Here is a 20,020-nt window from a genome sequence, read left to right on the forward strand (position 1 = left end):
TTGTTTTGAATAGATAACATGTAAATGTCTTTGTGTTATGTTTAGTTTGACAGTAAACTTCAAGTGGGAGTGGCAATAAAAAGCTTGAAGCGTCTTTTTTGAAGAGTTGTTTGCTATCTCCCAAAGTGCTGCTTGTTGTGAAGTGAGTTGAGTTGTGTTGATTGCCACCATACAGTGCTCGTATTTAAAATGTTTGCTCGCAAGTCAAATAAAAGATTTGGCCAAACGACGGCTCATATCTTGAAAAACTTGTCAGGTCACTCGTATCGCAGAGCACCACTGTATACATTCATTACACACAGAGATAAGTTCAGGATACATTTTTTTAAATTTTATTTCATTTTGATGATTATAGTTCATAGCTTACGAAAACCCCAAATTCACCATCTCGAAAAAAAATTAATATTACTTTAGAAACAAGGAAAATGATTTTTAATGTACAAATAAGGGTCAGAATTAGTGTATTAGTGTAAAGTGTATTTTCCATGTTTGATTAATCTGCATAGGAACTCCTGAAATATTTTCTACGATACAGAACTCTAATTCATTGAGCTTAACCTGTACTTTTAACATATAAAGTGAGAGTTATATAAACACTTTCTCTTGAAATATGAACTCCCAAAGACAAGGGCACTTACCTAAACACTGCGTAAAACTGTGGTACTAAAAATACAGCCAAGTAATATTAATTAAAGACCAAGGTCCCCTCCACATTTCCATGGAAATGCATGGGAGGAGATACTAGCCTGACTCTTTATTGTCATTATGGAAGCCATGCTCGCATACTTGATTTGTGTAAATCATCACAGCGTGACAGCCCTTCACTGCAGCAGGCACATTAATTGAAACATTTCAAAGTAGAAATGGATGCTTTGAATAAGTAATCAGCCAGGCAAGATGGTCCATGTGTGCTGGAATGTGACTTCTTACGAGCGGGATAACTTCCTGGATTGTTCCAGATCCCATCACACGAGTGATAAATCTTCCCATGAGGCGAAGTTTGTAATGGCGCGTTTGTAATGGGAATTGTGGTGTAGTTAAGGTAGAGATGGTCAGCTGTGTTTTATTTGCTCCCACATGAGTGAGGGTCATCTGTGTGCCTCACAAATTCTTCAACAGCTGCTCCCTGCTGTCCGCCTGACTGGCAGCGGGAGTTAAATGTTTTTTTTTTCCTTTTTAAAGGGACTTCATGTGTGGTTGCAAACATCTGTGCGGTGCAATGAGCAAGACTGTGAAGTACAAATGTATTTGCATACGCTTAGGCTATTTTGTTTCACACAAAAATGTTCTTTTATCCTTTGAGGAGGATCTCAAAAGACGCTGGAAAAAAATGTTTACCTGTATGGAAAACAAATGCTAATCAAGTTTTCCACCCTTGAAAAACAATCTTCAGTGGGGGATGGAGGGGTCCAAGTCAAATAAGATCTTGTCTGGGGTAATTTATAAAGGGGAGTGGGGGTTACTGCCTGCCCTAAACTGTTTGGATGCCCCCCTTCCAGGTGGATGCCCAGGGCATGTCATAAATCGTGACATCTGAGCCAGGCTCCAACAAATTAAGTATTTTTCTTTTTCACTGTTTCTATTTCACTTGTGCTTTTATCTGAGCATAGAAATTATTTGCTGTCTCACTTTTGGCGACGAAGATGGAGCTTCACTTCATGCTGCTGCCCTCGTTCATCGCCGCCGTACCCACATCCTACTGTTTAGACTATTTTAAGACGAGTGGTGATCGGAATAGCCGAAGCTAGTGAGGCTAACCTCTATTCTCATTGACACCAGCTTGTTTTCGTATTCTGGGACCCGCGCAAATGTATGAAGACGGTGTCGCCTGGTTGGCCAGACATTTCGTTGAGCCACAGAGCTTTATTTTCCAGCGACAGCATCAGACTGGCGAGTCATAAGTCCTCTGTATATTGCCCAATTGGAAGAAGAGATGCCAAAAACATGATTAGTCAACTTCAAATTTTTAAACGTTGACGCAGAGTAGTAAAGGCGATTTGTCGACTAATCGTTTAACCTCTAATCAATACATCCATTCTTCATCCTTGCTATAATCTGGGTACTATGGTGACTATCCTAATTGATATTGGGCAAGAGGCGGGGTAGACCCTGGTCTGCAAGCCAATTGCAGTACACAAATAGACCAGCAACCATCCACCCTCACATTCTTATTTATGGCCAATTTAGAGTATTCACTTGAACAAATGTTCATGTTTTTGGAGTGTGGGATGAATTACCCAGAGAAAATCCATGCAAGCATGGGGAGAATATGCGAACTCCACACAGGAAGAAGGCCTGAGCTGAGATTGCAACCCAAACTCTCACAGCTGAGTGGCAGACGTGCTAAACACCACAGTTTGCTCATATCATAATAGAAAGTGTTGTGCAAAGTGCTGGAAAAAAAATAAAACATTAGTCAAGGACATTCCACAGTCTCTGATGGTGTAGTTGTTCACTTGTTGGCTCACTTCCCACCCAGTCTGTCTCTATGTGCCCTGCGATTTACTGTTAACAAATCAACAGTGTCGTCGATGTAGTAGGAGAAGCGGTATAGCTAATGGCTGGACGGATGGATTTTCTACTTTGCAAGAAGCAAAAGTATGACAAGAATTGTTGTTTTTCTTTTTCAGGTGCACAGGATGTGGTGATCAAATGTCCACTCAATCACATACAGTGCATTGGGACAAAAAAATGTATTCATTTCAACAAACTCTGCAACGGTGCAAGAGACTGTGAGGATGGCTACGATGAAGGAGTCCACTGTCGAGGTAAGAAATAATGAATACGTTATATTCATAGCAGCTTGGTAGGCTTTATATGAACAAATAAATAGACAGAGGTAAATACATCATTGTCTGCGTCTGGAAGATTGTGAGTTTAGAAATTCAATCAGTATTGGAGTTTTATAATACTTTGTAGTTTATTGCTATTGAACATATAGTTATATTCCTAGTATATGGGCATGCATGAGTGATCTTTTTTAATTTTCCTCATATATTTTCTTGCACAGGGCAGTAAAAACGTTATATAGGGATTCATTAAAAATGCCAATGAGAGCTGTCTTCCCCGTTTTAGGTATTTGATTAATTCAGTTTGATCTCAGACTGGATGTCCAATAATCACGCAGAAGGCAAGCACACTTGAGAGCTTAAAAAAAAAAAATTCACATTAAAGGTATAATTTGTGAAAGGCTATAAATATTACTTTAAAAATAGGAAAAGAAATGGTCATATGAAAAATCTAATACATAAAATAATCTAATTCCTACAATTATTTGTTGGCTTTTAGTCATTTACAAATAAAAAGTTTTATCATAAGTTGTGGAAGCACCAAATGTAAGTGAGTTTTATTGTTATTTAGATGACCAGCCAATAAAATCGGTCCATTAGTTGATATAGGTCTTGAAGACATACGGCAAGTTTATGGTCAGCAGTCTTAAACTAGTCGGCAGGTCATTTTAAGTGACCTGCATAATATGTTCATTAAAAAAAAAAAATTACACACTAAACTGTGACAGTTAAAAGCTAAAAATAATTAAAGCAGTGCATGTTGTCAACAGTTAATGTCATTATATTGATAAAGTAATGACATTTGTCTTCCACACTTGAATATCTCAGCATTATTTTTCCTAGATTTCTACTTTCAAGGCCAGCTTACATTTTTTTTTAATGATAAACAAAGAGAGTATCGATTTAGCTGGTTCAATGATGGCAGCTATAATTTTGATCTGGCCTTGTGTAAAAGGGACTTTGACATTGCTCTGTATATACAATTTAATTAATCAATGATATTGAATGAGAAGTATTTAAATACATTATTAAAAGTTCTTACAATGTCACACCGCACTATGCAATTTTATGCTTTGGTGGGTGAAGGAAGTTTTGCTGAAGTCTGTATAATTTGCAAAGGTGACTGACTTCTCAACCTGTCAGAACCAGCAAACAGACTAAAAACAAACAAACAAAAAAATAGTGTTGTCCACTATCTCCTGATTCCCACTCTCCTTCCAACTTTTTTGTATTTAGACACTCTCGTGTGATACGACGAGGTCTCCCTAGTTGGTACAACCTTAACAACCTTAACACTTTCTCTTTTGTGGCAGTCACTGTAACCTTTGTTGTCCCGTTAGATGGGTAAAGTCACACTGGGCTTTCCTTTGTTGCTGTCAGGTGCAATGAAAACATAGACTATGATTCACAGCTCCCTGTGGTGACTCATTTCCCAGCTTATTTAAGAATTGAAAAGGACAATGTGTTATTGAAAGTGTAGTGGTTCATTCGTCTGACTTTCATCCAGCTCGTGTGGGATCACGTCCTTTCCAATGACTGTGAATGTGAATGGTTGTCTGTCTCTATGTACTACTGTTATGTGGAAAACCTTTTTTAGTCAGCCCTTTTTTTAGTCTACTGTAGAAAATTATACATTTTCAAATACAAATGTGATAAATAAATGCATTTTATTGTCTCGTTTTTCCAGGAGCATTTTACATCAAACTATTCCGTAATAACAATATAAAATGTTTTTATTATACATCTGGCAAGCCATATGTGTAAATGTAATAATTTCTCTCAGTGAGGAACCAATGTTTATTTATCAGTGTGTAGCAAGGTAAAAACAGCATGCCTCACAGTAAGCCCACAATCAAATCAAATCAGTGCATTAGCATTTTAAATTGAAAATCAATGTCATTTAAAGTTTAGTTAGTAAAAATTGAACTTTCTTCTCTTCTTTCTTTGTAATAGTCGTCTTGTATATCGAGGAGGTTGAAGTACAATGGTGCCTTGAGATTCGAGTGACCCAACTTAAGAGTTGTTACATTTTTTTGAAGCAAATTTTTTGCTTTGACTTGTGAGCAAAAATCTGAGATACGAGCGCTGTTTTCTGACAGTGAACTCAGAAGAACAAAATCTAATAGCAGTGTAGTGACAATGGCCTGGTTGTCATAGCAACCCCCCCTCAACTGATAAACTCTGCCTTCCTCCCAGCTGCCCCGCTCAGCCAGACAGTCACAGGAAGCCTGGTTTATATAACCCGGACCTTAAACTAATTAACAGTTCCCTTAGAAATCTGGGTTTCCATTCATCAAAGACCCTTTGGTGTGCAGAACTGAGACAAAAGTGGCCAAGCACTCTGGGACAAGTGCTGGAACACGATCACCCTCAGTGGTGGTTAGAGGCACTGCCTGTCGACATTGAAATCCCATGTTTGTAACAAGCAAACCTTCAGGAATATTCTATGTAGGCCTCAATGTCTGTGTTATTATTGTGTCAGTCTTACAGGTCCAGCTGTGAGACTTTGAGAATTGTTCCTCTTGATTTGAAGCCAAACAGTACTAAATGATGTTGCATTGAACAATTACTTGATTTGTCAAGACTAAAGTTTAGACAATCATTCTACATGCTTGATCTATGAGTAAGAGTACAAAGTTGGGAGTGTTTTACATTAATATTTGATTTTTAAACCCATTTTATGGGTCAAAATTGTAGTCTATATTTGAGGCGATGGGCGTGGTCTTCTCCACTTCCGGTCCCTTAGACACGCCCCCTGGGTATTTAACCCTTAACTTCCGCCTTCTCTTTCCTTTCTCTTCTTGGCTCACTGCCCTTTCTGGCTAACAGGAAAGCTTCGGAACACTTCCCAATTTGAAAAATAAAATATGGCTTATTTAAAATTTACACATAAAAAGGGACGTGGTGCCCATTAAAGAGACAAAGACAGCTTGATTATAACGTTGAACGTATGTCGAACTAAACTGGAAGTTAACGCAGGCACCCGCTTCTGCCGTATTCTTTTTTCCAAAATGAATTACGTTTTTATCCAAAACCAATATACGCTACAACAGTATTCACTATTCACAAATTCACCAATTGACATATTTTCTGTGGAACCTATTCCTAACTATTTGCTATCTCACAGTTTTTGTGCTCTTTCTGAAACGCCCTAAAATGCCACCAAATCCCTGTCTAAATAGGAATTGGTTCCAATGAGGTCTTCTTAAACTGATACATCTCACCCGAAAGACAAGATTGGAACATCGGGAAAGGGCTAAATTTAGTAATTTCGATGAGGGTACAGTCAGACTACTCCAGTCTACTTTGGATTTAACATTGCCTAGACGTGATTGACACACTGGGCCCTATTTTCATGAATGCCGTAAATCCTGCAGGGCAGGCCGCGCAACTGTGTCCTAGAAGTGGGCCAGACCGGTGTGGGTAATTTTGTAGACAAGCGCAGCCAGGCAGATACGATGGTGGGCGGGCTGCACCAATGTGGGAGTGTTTAGAGCTGACTTCAATCACCACCAATCAAGTGGCTTCTCTCATTTCCTTTAACTTTGGCACAACTAACAGTCTTGACAGAGAAATGTCTATGTGGAAGAGAATGATTTGTAATTGCAGTGTGAGTGGAGCATTGTCACAGCTCTGGCCAAAGTGTGGCAACAGCTTATGTGTTGGGGTGTACATAATGAGCTAGTGATAACAGCTGACGACTTAAATATATCTGCCTGTACACCAATCAAATTCACCAAAATCGAGTTAGACCAGCAGTCTACTTTGTGACAGAATTTAGACATGGTCTGAGCAGAAGTAAATTTAGACCAACTTTCTGCCACCAAATAGTCACTCCGCCAGGCACATCTTTAACGTTGCGCCCGAACTCCCAGCTTGGCGCAGATTGGTTTGCCAAATTGGTAAACACGCGCAGTAAGCCTTGCGCTCGTACAAAAATACGACTCTGCCAGCATTTGCGCCCTCCTGTAGGTGCACTGTCTATGAAAATAAAGCCCACTGTGTCAAACAATCAGACAACAGTCAGCAACATTCCATCACAGACAACCAAAGACTGACGTGAATGAATGAGAATATTCACGATCATCACAGACAACACACTTCCAAATAGAACAATGCATATTTGCTTCAATGGGTATAAATAATTGCTGATACAACTGTATCAGTATCATTAAGGTACATTTTACCCAGTGCAAGTAAATTTTCAGTTTAAAATAATTTGACATTAAGCCCACCTGGGACTGTGTGGCGCCAACCATCTGCTTTGCTTCACATGGGGACGTGGCACACGGACATGCACCGAGTCCCTCACGGACAGGGGCCGACAGAATTGAGGTCACTAAGGAGAGGTTTTAGACAACCAGCTGGGTGTCTTACTAAACTCCCCCTGACCACCTCATCCCCCCTGCCTACCTTTCTCCTCTTCTGCACACCCCTTATGAATATACATGCTGACATCCCGAGGGGTCTTCAGTGAAGGTGCCCAGATGGAAAACCACCAAACTCTTTTTTAAATTCACCTTCAGGAAATGTGCTCATATGTAGTCACATGGCCATGGCTAAGTGAAGCATATCCCGCACATTTTGGCTTTGGACTGAAAGGGAATGTCGAAGGTTTTTTAACTAGTGAATTGAGAGACCAGTGAAATTAAGGACAGGGAGCATTAACTACCACAAATGCAGAGCAGTGGGCTGACAAGAGATCCAGGCTGGAGACGTTGGTCTTTGTTTATTAAAGCGTGTCCCATTACTTGGTTTTCAATGTTTCAATTTGCTTTGATTAGATTGTAGGTTTCGTGGGAAAACAAATTATTTTACCTCACTACACTTTTACAAAATTAGGGACATTAGTCAGGATAAGCTCTCACACTTACTACGCAATTGCTTTCACACACACAAGCTATAGAAAAACTCTCATAAACACTACTCAAACATTCTCATGAACACTACTCAAACCCTCTCATAAACACTAGTCAAATCCTCTTATACACACGAGTGAAAGTCTTACTCTCATAAATACTACTCAAACGCTCTCATACGCACGACACAAACCCTCTCATAACCACTTGTCAAATCCTCTCATACACACGAGTGAAAGTCTTGTTCTCATAAATACTACTCAACACTCTCATAGCACTAGTCATGCTCATAAACACAACTCACTCTCATAACACTAGTAAAATCCTGAGTGCATGAGTGAGTCTTGCTCTCATAAAACTACTCAAACAGTCTTATAACACTACTCAAACACTCTCATAAACACTACTCAAATACTACTCAGAAACGCTCCCCTGTGCCGGTGTAGCTAATGAGTTGGCCAAAAGGAATGAAGGAATTCTATTGTTATAAGCTAACTGCGGGCAGGATGCGGGGAACACCTTGAACTGGTTGCTAGCCAATCGCAGGGCACAAATAAACAAAAAACCATTCACACTCACATTCACACCTACGGGCAATTTAAAGTCTTCAATTAAGTTACCATGCATGTTTTTGGGATGTGGGATGAAACTGGAGTACCCAGAGAAAACCAACGCAGGCACATGGAGAACATGCAAACTCCACACAGCCGAGGCCGGGATTTGAACCCCGGTTCTCAGAACTGTGCCGCTACATTTATTTATCAGTCAGAAATTCAAGATTCTGGGGATTGGCAAGGAACATTACGTATTTAAAATTAAATGATGAATCCGCAGCAAGCGTGAACATGAAATTAGAGACTGACCGATAGTGTTTGTGACAAATTGCGCACCTCCAAATCATATACTCATTGGACAGGACATTAGGTACACTTGCACAATCCATCGATATACATTGAGTATTTCTAAACAAAGCTAATGCACATTTCCTAATTAAACATACAGAATATATTTATATTTATTTATGTATTGTATATGTACTGTATATGTTGATTGGAGTTTTAGTATCATACAACTAGATTTACATGTAAAAAAATATATATATTATTAATACTTAATCCATTCCAGTAGTTCAAGTCAAAAAGTGCAATGTGTGTATTCTAAGGATCCACCACACAAATATTTCATGTTAGATTTTTTTTTTCATTTTGATGATGATAGTTTGCAACTAGCAGAAACTCAAATTTCCCCATCCTAAGAAATTAGAATATCACATTAAAAAAATAATTTGTGTGTGAGGAATGAATATAAATCCATCAATTTTCTGAGCCGCTTCTCCTCACTAGGGTCGCGGGCGTGCTGGAGCCTATCCCAGCTATCATCGGGCAGGAGGTGGGGTACACCCTGAACTGGTTGCCAGCCAATCGCAGGGGACATAGAAACGAACAACCATTCGCACTCACATTCACACCTACGGGCAATTTAGAGTTGTCAATTAACCTACCATGCATGTTTTTGGGATGTGGGAGGAAACCGGAGTGCCCGGAGAAAACCCACGCAGACACGGGGTCGGGGATTGAACCCCACTCCTCAGAACTGTGAGACAGACGCTCTAACCAGTCGTTCACCGTGCCCCCTATGAATATAAATATAAAATAAAAATGTAATCTATAAATATATAAAATGTCCACTTTGAATTGAAGTACTGAAACAAGTAAACATTTATTTAGATGCACCTACAGCATATGTATTTTGCCGTTACAATGGCAATCAAAACATGGAAAGGTAATTATTGGGACGAATGACAGAAAATAATTTGATCTGGTCACATCAGGTTTTTAATGTAAATGGCATTTTAAGGACATTGGGAATATTTTATTAACAAAATTGCTCTGCGTGCTAACATAATTTGCACAAGGATTTATTTCCGATTATAAATCATTAGTTTTTGTTTGAGTCACTGATGGTGTAGTGTAACACTTGACTGACTTTGGTGCGGGCAGCGTGGGTTCAGTTCCCACTCAGTGACGGTGTGAATGTGAGTGTGAATGGTTCTCCGTGTCTATATGTGCCCTGCAACTGACTGGCGACCATTTCAGGGTGTAGTCCGCCTTTTGCCCGAAATGAAGCTGGGATACGCTCCAGCGCCCCGTGACCCAAACTAGGATAAGCGGTGTCGAAAATGGATGGATGGATAGTTTCTGTTTGTTTTAATGATGCAACAATTCAAATGAAAAAATATGAACATTTAAATTTGTCCATATAAATGATCCCATTGAAAAAACAATCTTTCTGTTTCTGATGAAATAATAATGGAAACTGTGAGACTGCTCTACTTTATCATTTATTATAACTATGACTCTTAATTACACCAGAAATTGCCAATATACCAACTTAAGTCACTGCTTGACAATGTTAATATTGCAGCCTGGAGAACAGCACAGGAAATTACACAGCTGAGCTATAAATAACGATGTATTTTGCATATAACTTCATTCATGACACCTTGCTATAAGCTATGTTGTTAAATATTGCTTTTCAAATAAAACAAATCGAAGACCTTTAATTAAATTCTGTTCCACATATTTTTTTTCTGCTCTTCCAAACATGCATGTGAGCTTTATTAAACCTACTAGCCCTTTATTGCTTTCTGTCATTTGATGTCTTCTAGTTTGATAATGATAATGCTAGGGTAGAATTAGTGGACTACCTGAACTGTTTTATGTCCATTTATTCAACTTGAACAATATCAGGTTATGTCTTGGAATGCGAAGACTGTAAATGTAGTACACATAACACTCATAATCTGACTCAATTTGTGGCGGCACGGTGGTCGACTGCTTATCACATCTGCCTCACAGTTCTGAGAACCCCGGTTCAAATCTGGCCTCACCTGTGTGGAGTTTGCATTTTCTCCCAATGCCTGTGTGGGTTTTCTCTGGGTACTCCGATTTCCTCCCACATCCCAAAAACATACACGGTAGGTTGCTTGAAGACTCGAAATTGCCCGTAGGTGTGAATGTGAGAGCGAAAGGTTGTTTGTTTATATGTGCCCTTCAATTTGCTGGCAACCCGTTCAGGGTGTACTCCGTCTCCTGCCCGCAATTAGCTGGGTAAGGCTCCAGCATACCCGGGACCCTCGTGAGGATAAGCGGTGTAGAAAATGGATCGATGGGTGACTGAATTTGTGCATTTTCCCTCTCTTCTGGTCAAAGTCAGCAAAGGCCTGATTGTTGGATGTCTCTTAAAGATGATCCTAAGCGATTACCCTGTGTGGTGTGGGGTGGACTATGAATTCTTTCCTCCACCTGATTTTTTTTCCTTGTCATGTTTGTAGCCTCTCACATCTTAAAAATTAGTTAAGATGTTAAAAATTTGTATGTGTGTAGTGTACCCCACTTTACATCTGGAGTAACCACTCTATCCAATATAAAAATTCTTATGAAAATTTGTTTCTAAACAAAATAATAATGCATGGTTTAAATTACATAGATGGATGGATGGAAGATTTGTATTGTGGTTGTATTGTATTATACCTTATTGCTTTTGTGTTGCTTCCACGAGAATAGTTGAGGTACGTCTAGATCCAAATTGGAAGAAAATATGTACTAGAGGGATTGTAATGTAGCTGAAAACACAAAAATCTAATTTAATAAAATCGTTTATGTGGACCGTTCATCCTCTCCTTGAGCCGTCACCTTATCGTGGTGTTGGGGTTTGTGTGTCCCAATGATCCTAGGAGCTAAGTTGTCTGGGGCTTCACGCCCCTGGTAGGGTAACCCATGGCAAACAGGTCCTAGGTGAGGGACAAGACAAAGCACGACCGTGTGCCTCGTGGAGTCCTGTGGGGGGAGCTTCAGGAGTATGGGGTACAGAACCACCTGATACGGGCTGTTCGGTCCCCGTATGACTGGTGTCAGAGTTTGGTACGCATTGCCGGCAGTCAGTCGGACTTGTTTCCAGTGAGGGTTGGACTCCGTCAAGGCTGCCCTTTGTCACCGATTCTGTTCATAACTTTTATGGACAGAATTTCTAGGCGCAGCAGGCGAGCTGTGCCTAGAAATTCGGTTTGGTGGCCTTAGTATTGCATCTCTGCTTTTTGCAGATGATGTGGTTCTGTTGGCTTCATCAGGCCGTGATCTCCAACTCTCACTGGAGCAGTTCGCAGCCGAGTATGAAGCGGTTGGGATGAGAATCAGCACCTCTAAATCTGAGACCATGGTCCTTAGTCGGAAAAGGGTGGAGTGCCCTCTCCAGGCCGGGGATGAGATCCTTCCCCAAGTGGATGAGTTCAAATATCTTGGGGTCTCGTTCATGAGTGAGGGAAGAATGGAACGGGAGACCGACAGGTGGATCGATGCAGGGTCTGCAGTGATGCAGACTTTGTATCGGTCTGTTGTGGTAAAGAAGGAGCTAAGCCGAAAGGCAAAGGTAGGGTGAGCAACTCGGTCATCTGGGACGATCTCAGAGTAGAGCCGCTGCTCATCCTCATTGAGAGAAGCCAGATGAGGTGGATGGGGCATCTGATTCGGATGCCTCCCGGACGCCTCCCTGGTGAGGCGTTCCTAGCACGTCCCACCGGGAGGAGATCCAGGATACGCTGGAGAGACCACGTCTCTCGGCTTGCCTGGGAACACCTCGGGATCCCCTCGGAAGAGCTAGATGAAGAGGCTGGGGAGAGGGAAGTCTGGGCTTCCCTGCTGAGGCTGCTGCCCCCGCGACCCGACCCCGGATAAGCGGAAGACAATGGATGGATGGATGGAGGGATGGATGGACTGTACTTAAACATTCAGTATTCATTCTCATAATCACCAGAAGTTGTATTTATGGATCATGTTATTTGGCACTTTAAAGGTATTCTGTATAATTTCCATGTTTTTTTTTTGGATAAATGTACTCAACTCTCCCACTCTGACTTTCGTAAATTAGTTTTGTGTGAAAGTTTAATTGAAAAAAGATGAATGAATGCATGATAAATCAAAAGTCATTTGTAATGCTTTCACTTTGTCATGCCTTTATCCCCCAGTGACATTTTCAGAATACACTAATTGATTTTAACCTTAAACTAATTTGGAACCAAGAGACTTATCTCTTCATTAGTAATATATTTAGGTCAATGATCTGGCATTTAGTACATCCAATCCACATGTTGCAGCATTTAGTGTACAGTGGTTGTGTAATATTGGTGCTTTGACTGCATTCAAGTCTTACTATATGACTATACTGTGTAACGAATACGCCCTATAAAATATATTTGTCTGGCAACTGAAATCAAAGTTGCTTGGAATTCAGTGTAATCATTCTTAATTTTCTTGTTAAAAATGAATGCCTGTGTAGTTTGTATAGCCATTTATATATCAATTGCAATATACAGTAGAGTTTAATTTGTCCCATGACCACACTGGTAAACTAAAAACATTCGCATGTCATCATCTTTCCCTAATGAAATGAAAGGAAAATGCCGTTAATCTGTGCCATATCTCCCCCCAAAGAACTGCAAAAAATGTTACTAATGTGTTTTTAAGTACAACAGCACTCTGTAATGTTATACTTTAAAAATATATTTTAAAGCATACAGTAATACACAAATAAATCGAATGTATGAATTAAACAGTTTGCGCATCATGATTAATTCATTGCAGCTCCTTCTGGTCAAATATTGTAACACAGTAATTTTCAGTAATACTAGTCATTTTTTGCAGAAGATAAAGAATGCCTGTGCGTATTATATTGTCTGTCAACATTTGTTGCTGCACCGTTTTTCCGCATCCGTTGTGAAGCATTATAACACCACCTGATAGCCCGTCTATGGCTTATGGCTTGTGTTAGCATTAAACTAACTTTAAGGCAAATTTATGGGGTTGTTTTAAATACAACAATTTGTATTTGTTTTACAGTAAAAGTAAACCAGAAGTGTCATTAAACAGACTGGACAGTTTTTTTTAATTTTTTTTAAGAATTGCTCCTAATTTGCCATACTGCTGCTTGTTGTGAAGTGCGTTGAGTTGAGTTCACTGCCACCATACAGCACTCGTATCTCTTTTTGATTTAAGCTCTAAAATGTTCGCAATCCATTGCCTAGTTTAGCTCATTCACCAGCTCAAAATGGTACAACATTCTTACCTTTTTAAAGTAACTTACTATTCCTTTCTTAAGGAGGCCTGATCTCTTGTCTAATAAGCCCTGCCGGCGATCTGTGTGGGGAAAATAGTCCAAATTAACATTTACCAAGTGTCAGAACATAGCAAACTATAGTGCCCGCGACTTAAGTGATAACAGCCTCGGCGTGTCATGACCGAGATTTAATGATGCATGGAAATTAGATTGTCAAACCACGTGAGAGCAGACTGTGTCACGTTAGCTCACATTTGTGCAATAGCATTACAGAAACAACAAGCTTCACTACGAAATGAAATGAATGAATTCATATGCAGTGGTTGGAATATTAGCATACTGACTGAAGTTGTATTATTATTGCTGTTTAATGCAAATTAATTGAAATGTGTTCTCCCTTTTGGCAACAAGTCTACAATCACTGAAGTTTTTGCGCATTCCACCCCCACAGGATTAAAAGCTACCCGCACTGAATGTGTGAAACGTGCCAGTACAAAACACTCCACTCCACCCACTTTGACCTGAATGACGAACATTCAGTAGAAATACAACTAATTTGTAAAGTGGGGTATGCACATACTGAAGATTGGGCCATATTTGAGCATTTTTCCTCCCTTCCAATCCAAGTCGGCAAAGGCCCAATTATGAGATGTGTCTAACAGATTATCCTGGACGAATATTCTGTGGTGTTGCACATGTTTAGAGTGTTTTGTTCCATTCTGCTTTGAAAATGGTCTGGGCAGATAGTTGTAAATGTTAAACCTGCTCAATATGTAAAATAAAAAATCCTTAAATGTCTTAAATGTAAATTTGACGCACCGCAGAGAAGTGTTGTTAACAACCCTGCCAAATTTGAATGATTAAAAATGTGGCCAAGTACTGTACATAAAAGGAGGCTTCAAAAACGTGGAAAATCAAGCCATTCTCTCGGCTCTCAGATGCTGTGGGCGTGTCCACTGAATGCGCTAAAACGACGCACCACTCCTCTGTCAACTGTCAATCAAATAGCACTTCTACGATATGGAAAAATGGACACTAATTTGTCCAGCATCTTTCTTATGCCTACAAATAACTACATGTTTGAGCCAAGAAAATATATTCACTTAAAGCCGTTGACAGCTGGAATTCACTATGTCCCACCGGGGTGGTCATGGGGCATATCCACGGCGTGACAATGAGGCGCTCTAAAGCGGCCACGCCAGTGCAAAACCCATGCCCACATGCTAGTTTTCATGTTGGACTTTTTATCATTTTTTTAACTGCATTTTTACGCCTTCTCTCAATGACTTAAGCGCACTCACGCTGAACGAAGTATTCTAAAGCGCCCATGCTTGCCCGAAGCCCTGGTCCATACAATGGCTGCCAAGTCATATTTCGTAAAAAAAAAAAAATGTACCCCCTTCTCACACTTCTCCTTTTTCTCCATGATCTGTGCGCATTCATGGCCGACAATGAGGCACTCTATGCACCAGATAACCGCTGATGCAAACGAAGGCACTCAAGTTCTTATATGGTGGGGCGATGGGCAACTCATGGCGTACTCCAAACAGCGCCACGCTGTGCTGTTTTTGCTATGCCCCCCAAAATAAAGAAAACTGAAATGGTGAAAAACAGTTTCATGCCATCGCCCCACGATTGAGCACTTCATAGTTCTCAGTACATGCATGTTTTTTTTTTTTTAGCAATTATCTTGAGACATCTTTCTTCTTTTTTGTCTTTTCCTTTCGGCTTGTCCCGTTAGGGGTCGCCACAGCGTGCCATCCATTTCCATGCATCTCCCTCTCTAACACCAACTGGCCACATGTCTTCCCTCACTACAGCCATCAACCTTCTCTTTGGTCTTCCTCAAGCTCTCTTGCCTGGCAGCTCCGTTGTCATCATCCTACTACCAATATACTCACTATTTCTCCTCTGGACGTGTCCAAACCATCGAAGTCTGCTCTCTCTAACTTTGTCTCCAAAACATCTAACCTTGGCTGTTCCTCTGATGAGCTCATTTTTAATCCTATTCAACCTGGTTACTCATAGAAAGAACCTCAACATCTTCATTTCCGCCACCTCCAGCTCTGCTTCCTGTCGCTTCAGTGCCACTGTTTCTAATCCCTACATCACGGCTGGCCTCACCACTGTCTTATAAACTTTGCCCTTCATCCTAGCGGAGACTCTTCTGTCACATAACATACCTGACACCTGCCTCCACCCATTCCAACCTGCTTGGATCGGTTTCTTCACTTCCTTACAACACTCACCATTGCTCTGGACTGTTGACCCAAAGTATTTAAAGTTTAACCACCCTTGCTATCTCTTCCCTCTGTAGCCTCACTCTTCCCCTCCGCCCCTCACATTCATACACATATATTCTGTTTTACTTTGACTAATCTTTATTCCTCTCCTTTCCAGTGCATGCCTCTATCTTTCTAACTGTTCCTCCACCCGCTCCCTGCTTTCACTGCAGATCACAATGTCATCTACGAACATCATGTTCCACGGGGATTCCAGTCTCACCTCACCTGTCAGCCTATCCATCACCACTGCAAACGGGAATGGGCTCAGGGTTGAACCCTGACGCAGTCCCACCTCCAGCTTAAACTCCTCTGTCACACCTACAGCACACATCAGCACTGTTCTGCTGTCCTCGTACATGTCCTGTATTATTCTAACATACTTCTCTCCCACGCCAGACTTCCGCATGCAATACCACAGTTTCACTCTGGGTCCTCTGTCGTAGGCTATCTACAAAGACACAATGTAGCTCCTTCTCACCTTCCCTGTACTTACAAATACTCATTTCTGTTCTGAGTCTAGCCTCCACTACTCTTTCCCATAACTTCATTGTGTGGCTCACCAACTTTATTCCTCTATAGTTCCCACAGCTCTGCACATTACTCTTGTTCTTAAAAATGGGCACCAGCACACTTTTCCTCCATTCTTCAGCCATCTTCTCATCCACTAGAATTCTGTTGAACAAGCTCGTCAAAAACTCCACAGCCACCTCTCCTAGATGCATCCATACCTCCACAGGAATGTCATCAGGACCAACTGCCTTTCCATTTTTCATCCTCTTTAGTGCCTTTCAAACTTCCCCCTAACTAATCATTGCCACTTCCTGGTCCACCACACTTGCCTCTTCTACTCTCCTTTCTCTCTCATGTTCGTCATTCTTCAACTACTCAAAGTATTCTTTCCATCTATCCAGCACACTACTTGCATCAGTCAACAAATTTCCTGTAGTAGTCACGCCACTCTGCACTATTTGCATATCTGTTGTTGACCAATACTGGCCACTCATGTGCCTGGGTAGCATCTGCACCATTTTCACAATCGACATCGTCCCTGATTATCCCACTACAGGTCACTTATACTGCCTCAATTTCTTGAAGTCTCTGCGCCCTTTGCACAATGGTCATTGCACCGATTATTGTTCTATTAGTCATTTCAAGCTGCTCTAATTGTGATTATTATTATTTATTATTAAAAAAGAAAAAATAATAATAATTATACCGGCATTACCACATTACTGGTAACCTTTTATTACTTTATTTATGTCTCAAAAGTATTCTCTGTCAATTGATTGTCTTTTGTCGTACTAGAGCGGCTCCAACTACCAGAGACAAATTCCTTGTTTGTTTTTGACATACTTGGCAAGTAAAGATGATTCTGATCTCTATCTGTCATCACCCTAACCTGCTGCACATCCTTCCCATCTCTATCCCTCTGTCTGGTCAACCTATATAGATCATTTTCTCCTTCTTTAGTGTCCAGCCTGGCATACGTGTCATCATATGCCTCTTGTTTGGCCTTTGCCACCTCTACCTTTGCCCTACGTCACATCTCAATGTATTTCTTTCTCCTCTCCTCGGTCCTCTGTGTCCCACCTCTTCTTATCTAACCTCTTTCCTTGTATAATTTCCTGTACTGTGATGTTCCATCTATTGTTAATGTTTCTGAGCTTGTAAATGTATCAAGTAGCCTTATAGACTAGAAGTGGACTGTAGAATATCAAAATTGTTGTTCTTCCCATGGAGTATTTACAGTAAGCAGTTTCTCTGCTGGTACATTCTACAAGAGATGTTTTGTTTGAGTGTTTTATTCTATGCATCTGCCTCCAGTAATGCTCACTTTTCTATTTTACACAGTGTGTCTTGTTATCCTGGTAACTGTGGCATAGGTCTCATGCTAAGCTCTGCTTCGCACTACAAACAAGAAGACGCAGGCAATCAATATTTCATGCATCTCGCTTTGTTCTCCCGCACTGTCACGATATCTTCATTCGTGTCAGTACACCCCCTGATTTGAGGAAACAATTCGGTGTGATCGGAAACTATTACAGAAGATATCCTTCCTCTGGAGCAGTTCGAATTAAAAATGTATTGTTTGCTTGAAGATTTTGACACCCACAAATATTTAAGGGCATATCAGGAACTGGCACTGCAGTCTCAAATCCCTCAGCCTAGTGTTCTTTCGGGGATTAGCCACCATTTACATTTCAGCCCTACTTTGATAAATAATATGATATATATATATCATATTTTTTTTTGCATGCATGAGTTAAATTCTAAACCATCCGAACACAATGTCACATCAAAGCTGACACACTTAAGCTTCCCTGATAACGTTCCACAACGTCAATAATAAATAGTCTCTCTGCAATCATATAACATGGAATACAAATTATAGTATAATAATATTTCTGGGAATTCTAGACTTTTTGAACCCCTGGGAAAGTTTGACCTAATTTCATCCTTGTTGAAATCAATCTTGTCGCTCCTGCCACCCCCAAGACACCAACTCCAGCTTTAGACCAACAGAATGGGGAAAGCTAATTAATAGCCGGTGAAGCCACTCATGAAAGGTCCTTGAGCCAGCCATGGGTGCATCTCATTTGTTGCCCTTGCATCCCACTCAAGGCCCCTCATCAATAATAGACCTTGACTGCAAAAGGAGTTTTGGGAAACTAGTTATTCCATGACTATAATTGAATGGATCTCATAATTGCGCCAGATGGGGCAATCTGACTGTCACACATTGGTTTTCTCCTGATGATGGCACATGAACAGTGCCACTCTTTCCATTCACACTAGGCCATCTGTCTGAATAAATATGGAGAGTTGGTGTAAGGCCTGCTGGATAGATGTGTGATTTTCATTTTTTTATTTTTCCTGGTTCAATTGAGCTACATTATTAGCATATTTTAAGTCTCAATTTAAGTCTCAAGTATTGCTGCAGGTCCCAAAAAATTGTAGCAAACTTTATAAAGTGCATTATCTCCATTTTCACAGAGATTCTAAAAGCAGTCAATGGATAAAGTATGTGGTACTAAGCCTAAGAATTACATCAATTTTCTACCTGGATAAGCTGCCAGCCCTTTCCTAGTAGTTGCACCACACTAATACTCGTGTCGAAAGAGAAAATATAGCCATATACCTGAATACCCGTTAAAAGAAAATTACAGTAGCCTGTAGTGTATTAAACAAATTACTGCACAAGTGGATGGATTTTATTTTTGGAGACTTGCGTGGTATGTCCACCGTCACATTTGTACACGTATAATGTGTACGACACACATTTCACTGCAGAACTGAGGCTAACTGAACTAACTTTACACCGGTAGCATTTATTGTCAGTCTTCAATATATGTGAAACATACAGAGTGCCAAAATTACTTTTCCAAGAGGCCTTTATTTTGTTTTGTTTTGAAAAACCTTTTCTAAATATGTATATGGAGCTATACTGTATATGGCCCACAGTCAGGGCTGGGAGGGTTATCTTAAAAATGTATTCCGATACAGTTACTAGTTAATTGTTTAAAAAATGTAGTCAGTAGTATAATTCAAGCACCATAATGTTAATGTAACTAGATTACTTTTAATTACATTTGGATTACTCCTATACCAAATGTACAGATTAAAAAAATATATATACATCAGTCTAAACATTTATTCTTCATGTTCCTGGAATGCCGGAGGCGCGACAGCACCTGTGACTTTAAAACCACAACCTCAGAACTGTGAGTCAGATGTGCTAACCACTAATCACCATGCTGCTTAGTGTATTTAAAACCTATTCACATGACCCAGCGTGTGTTATAACACGTGGAAATGGAGGAAAAAGGACAAACGAAGCTTATGAAGGCAGTGAGCAGTTGCTTCAACTAACATACCACCCTGCTGCCCACACACACACACACGCGCACACACTTCCTTCCCCCCCGTGGTTATGATATGATGATGATACATGACGTCATCCGCAAAATAACTTTAA

The 20,020-nt window shown here is 40.4% G+C and overlaps 1 protein-coding gene across 10 annotated transcripts in view; it reads left to right on the forward strand.

Moving 5' to 3' along the window:
• Positions 1 to 20,020, forward strand: part of lrp1bb (low density lipoprotein receptor-related protein 1Bb) — a 351,513-nt gene that overhangs the window by 110,053 nt on the left and 221,440 nt on the right. For all 10 annotated transcript variants that reach the window (XM_061792342.1, XM_061792345.1, XM_061792351.1 and 7 more), the window contains one exon: positions 2,631 to 2,768. In XM_061792342.1, the coding sequence (XP_061648326.1) occupies positions 2,631 to 2,768 (138 nt within the window). The remainder of the gene's footprint in view (positions 1 to 2,630; positions 2,769 to 20,020) is intronic.

The sequence above is a fragment of the Phyllopteryx taeniolatus genome, chromosome 12 (assembly GCF_024500385.1).
Source record: "Phyllopteryx taeniolatus isolate TA_2022b chromosome 12, UOR_Ptae_1.2, whole genome shotgun sequence".
NCBI lineage: Eukaryota > Metazoa > Chordata > Actinopteri > Syngnathiformes > Syngnathidae > Phyllopteryx > Phyllopteryx taeniolatus.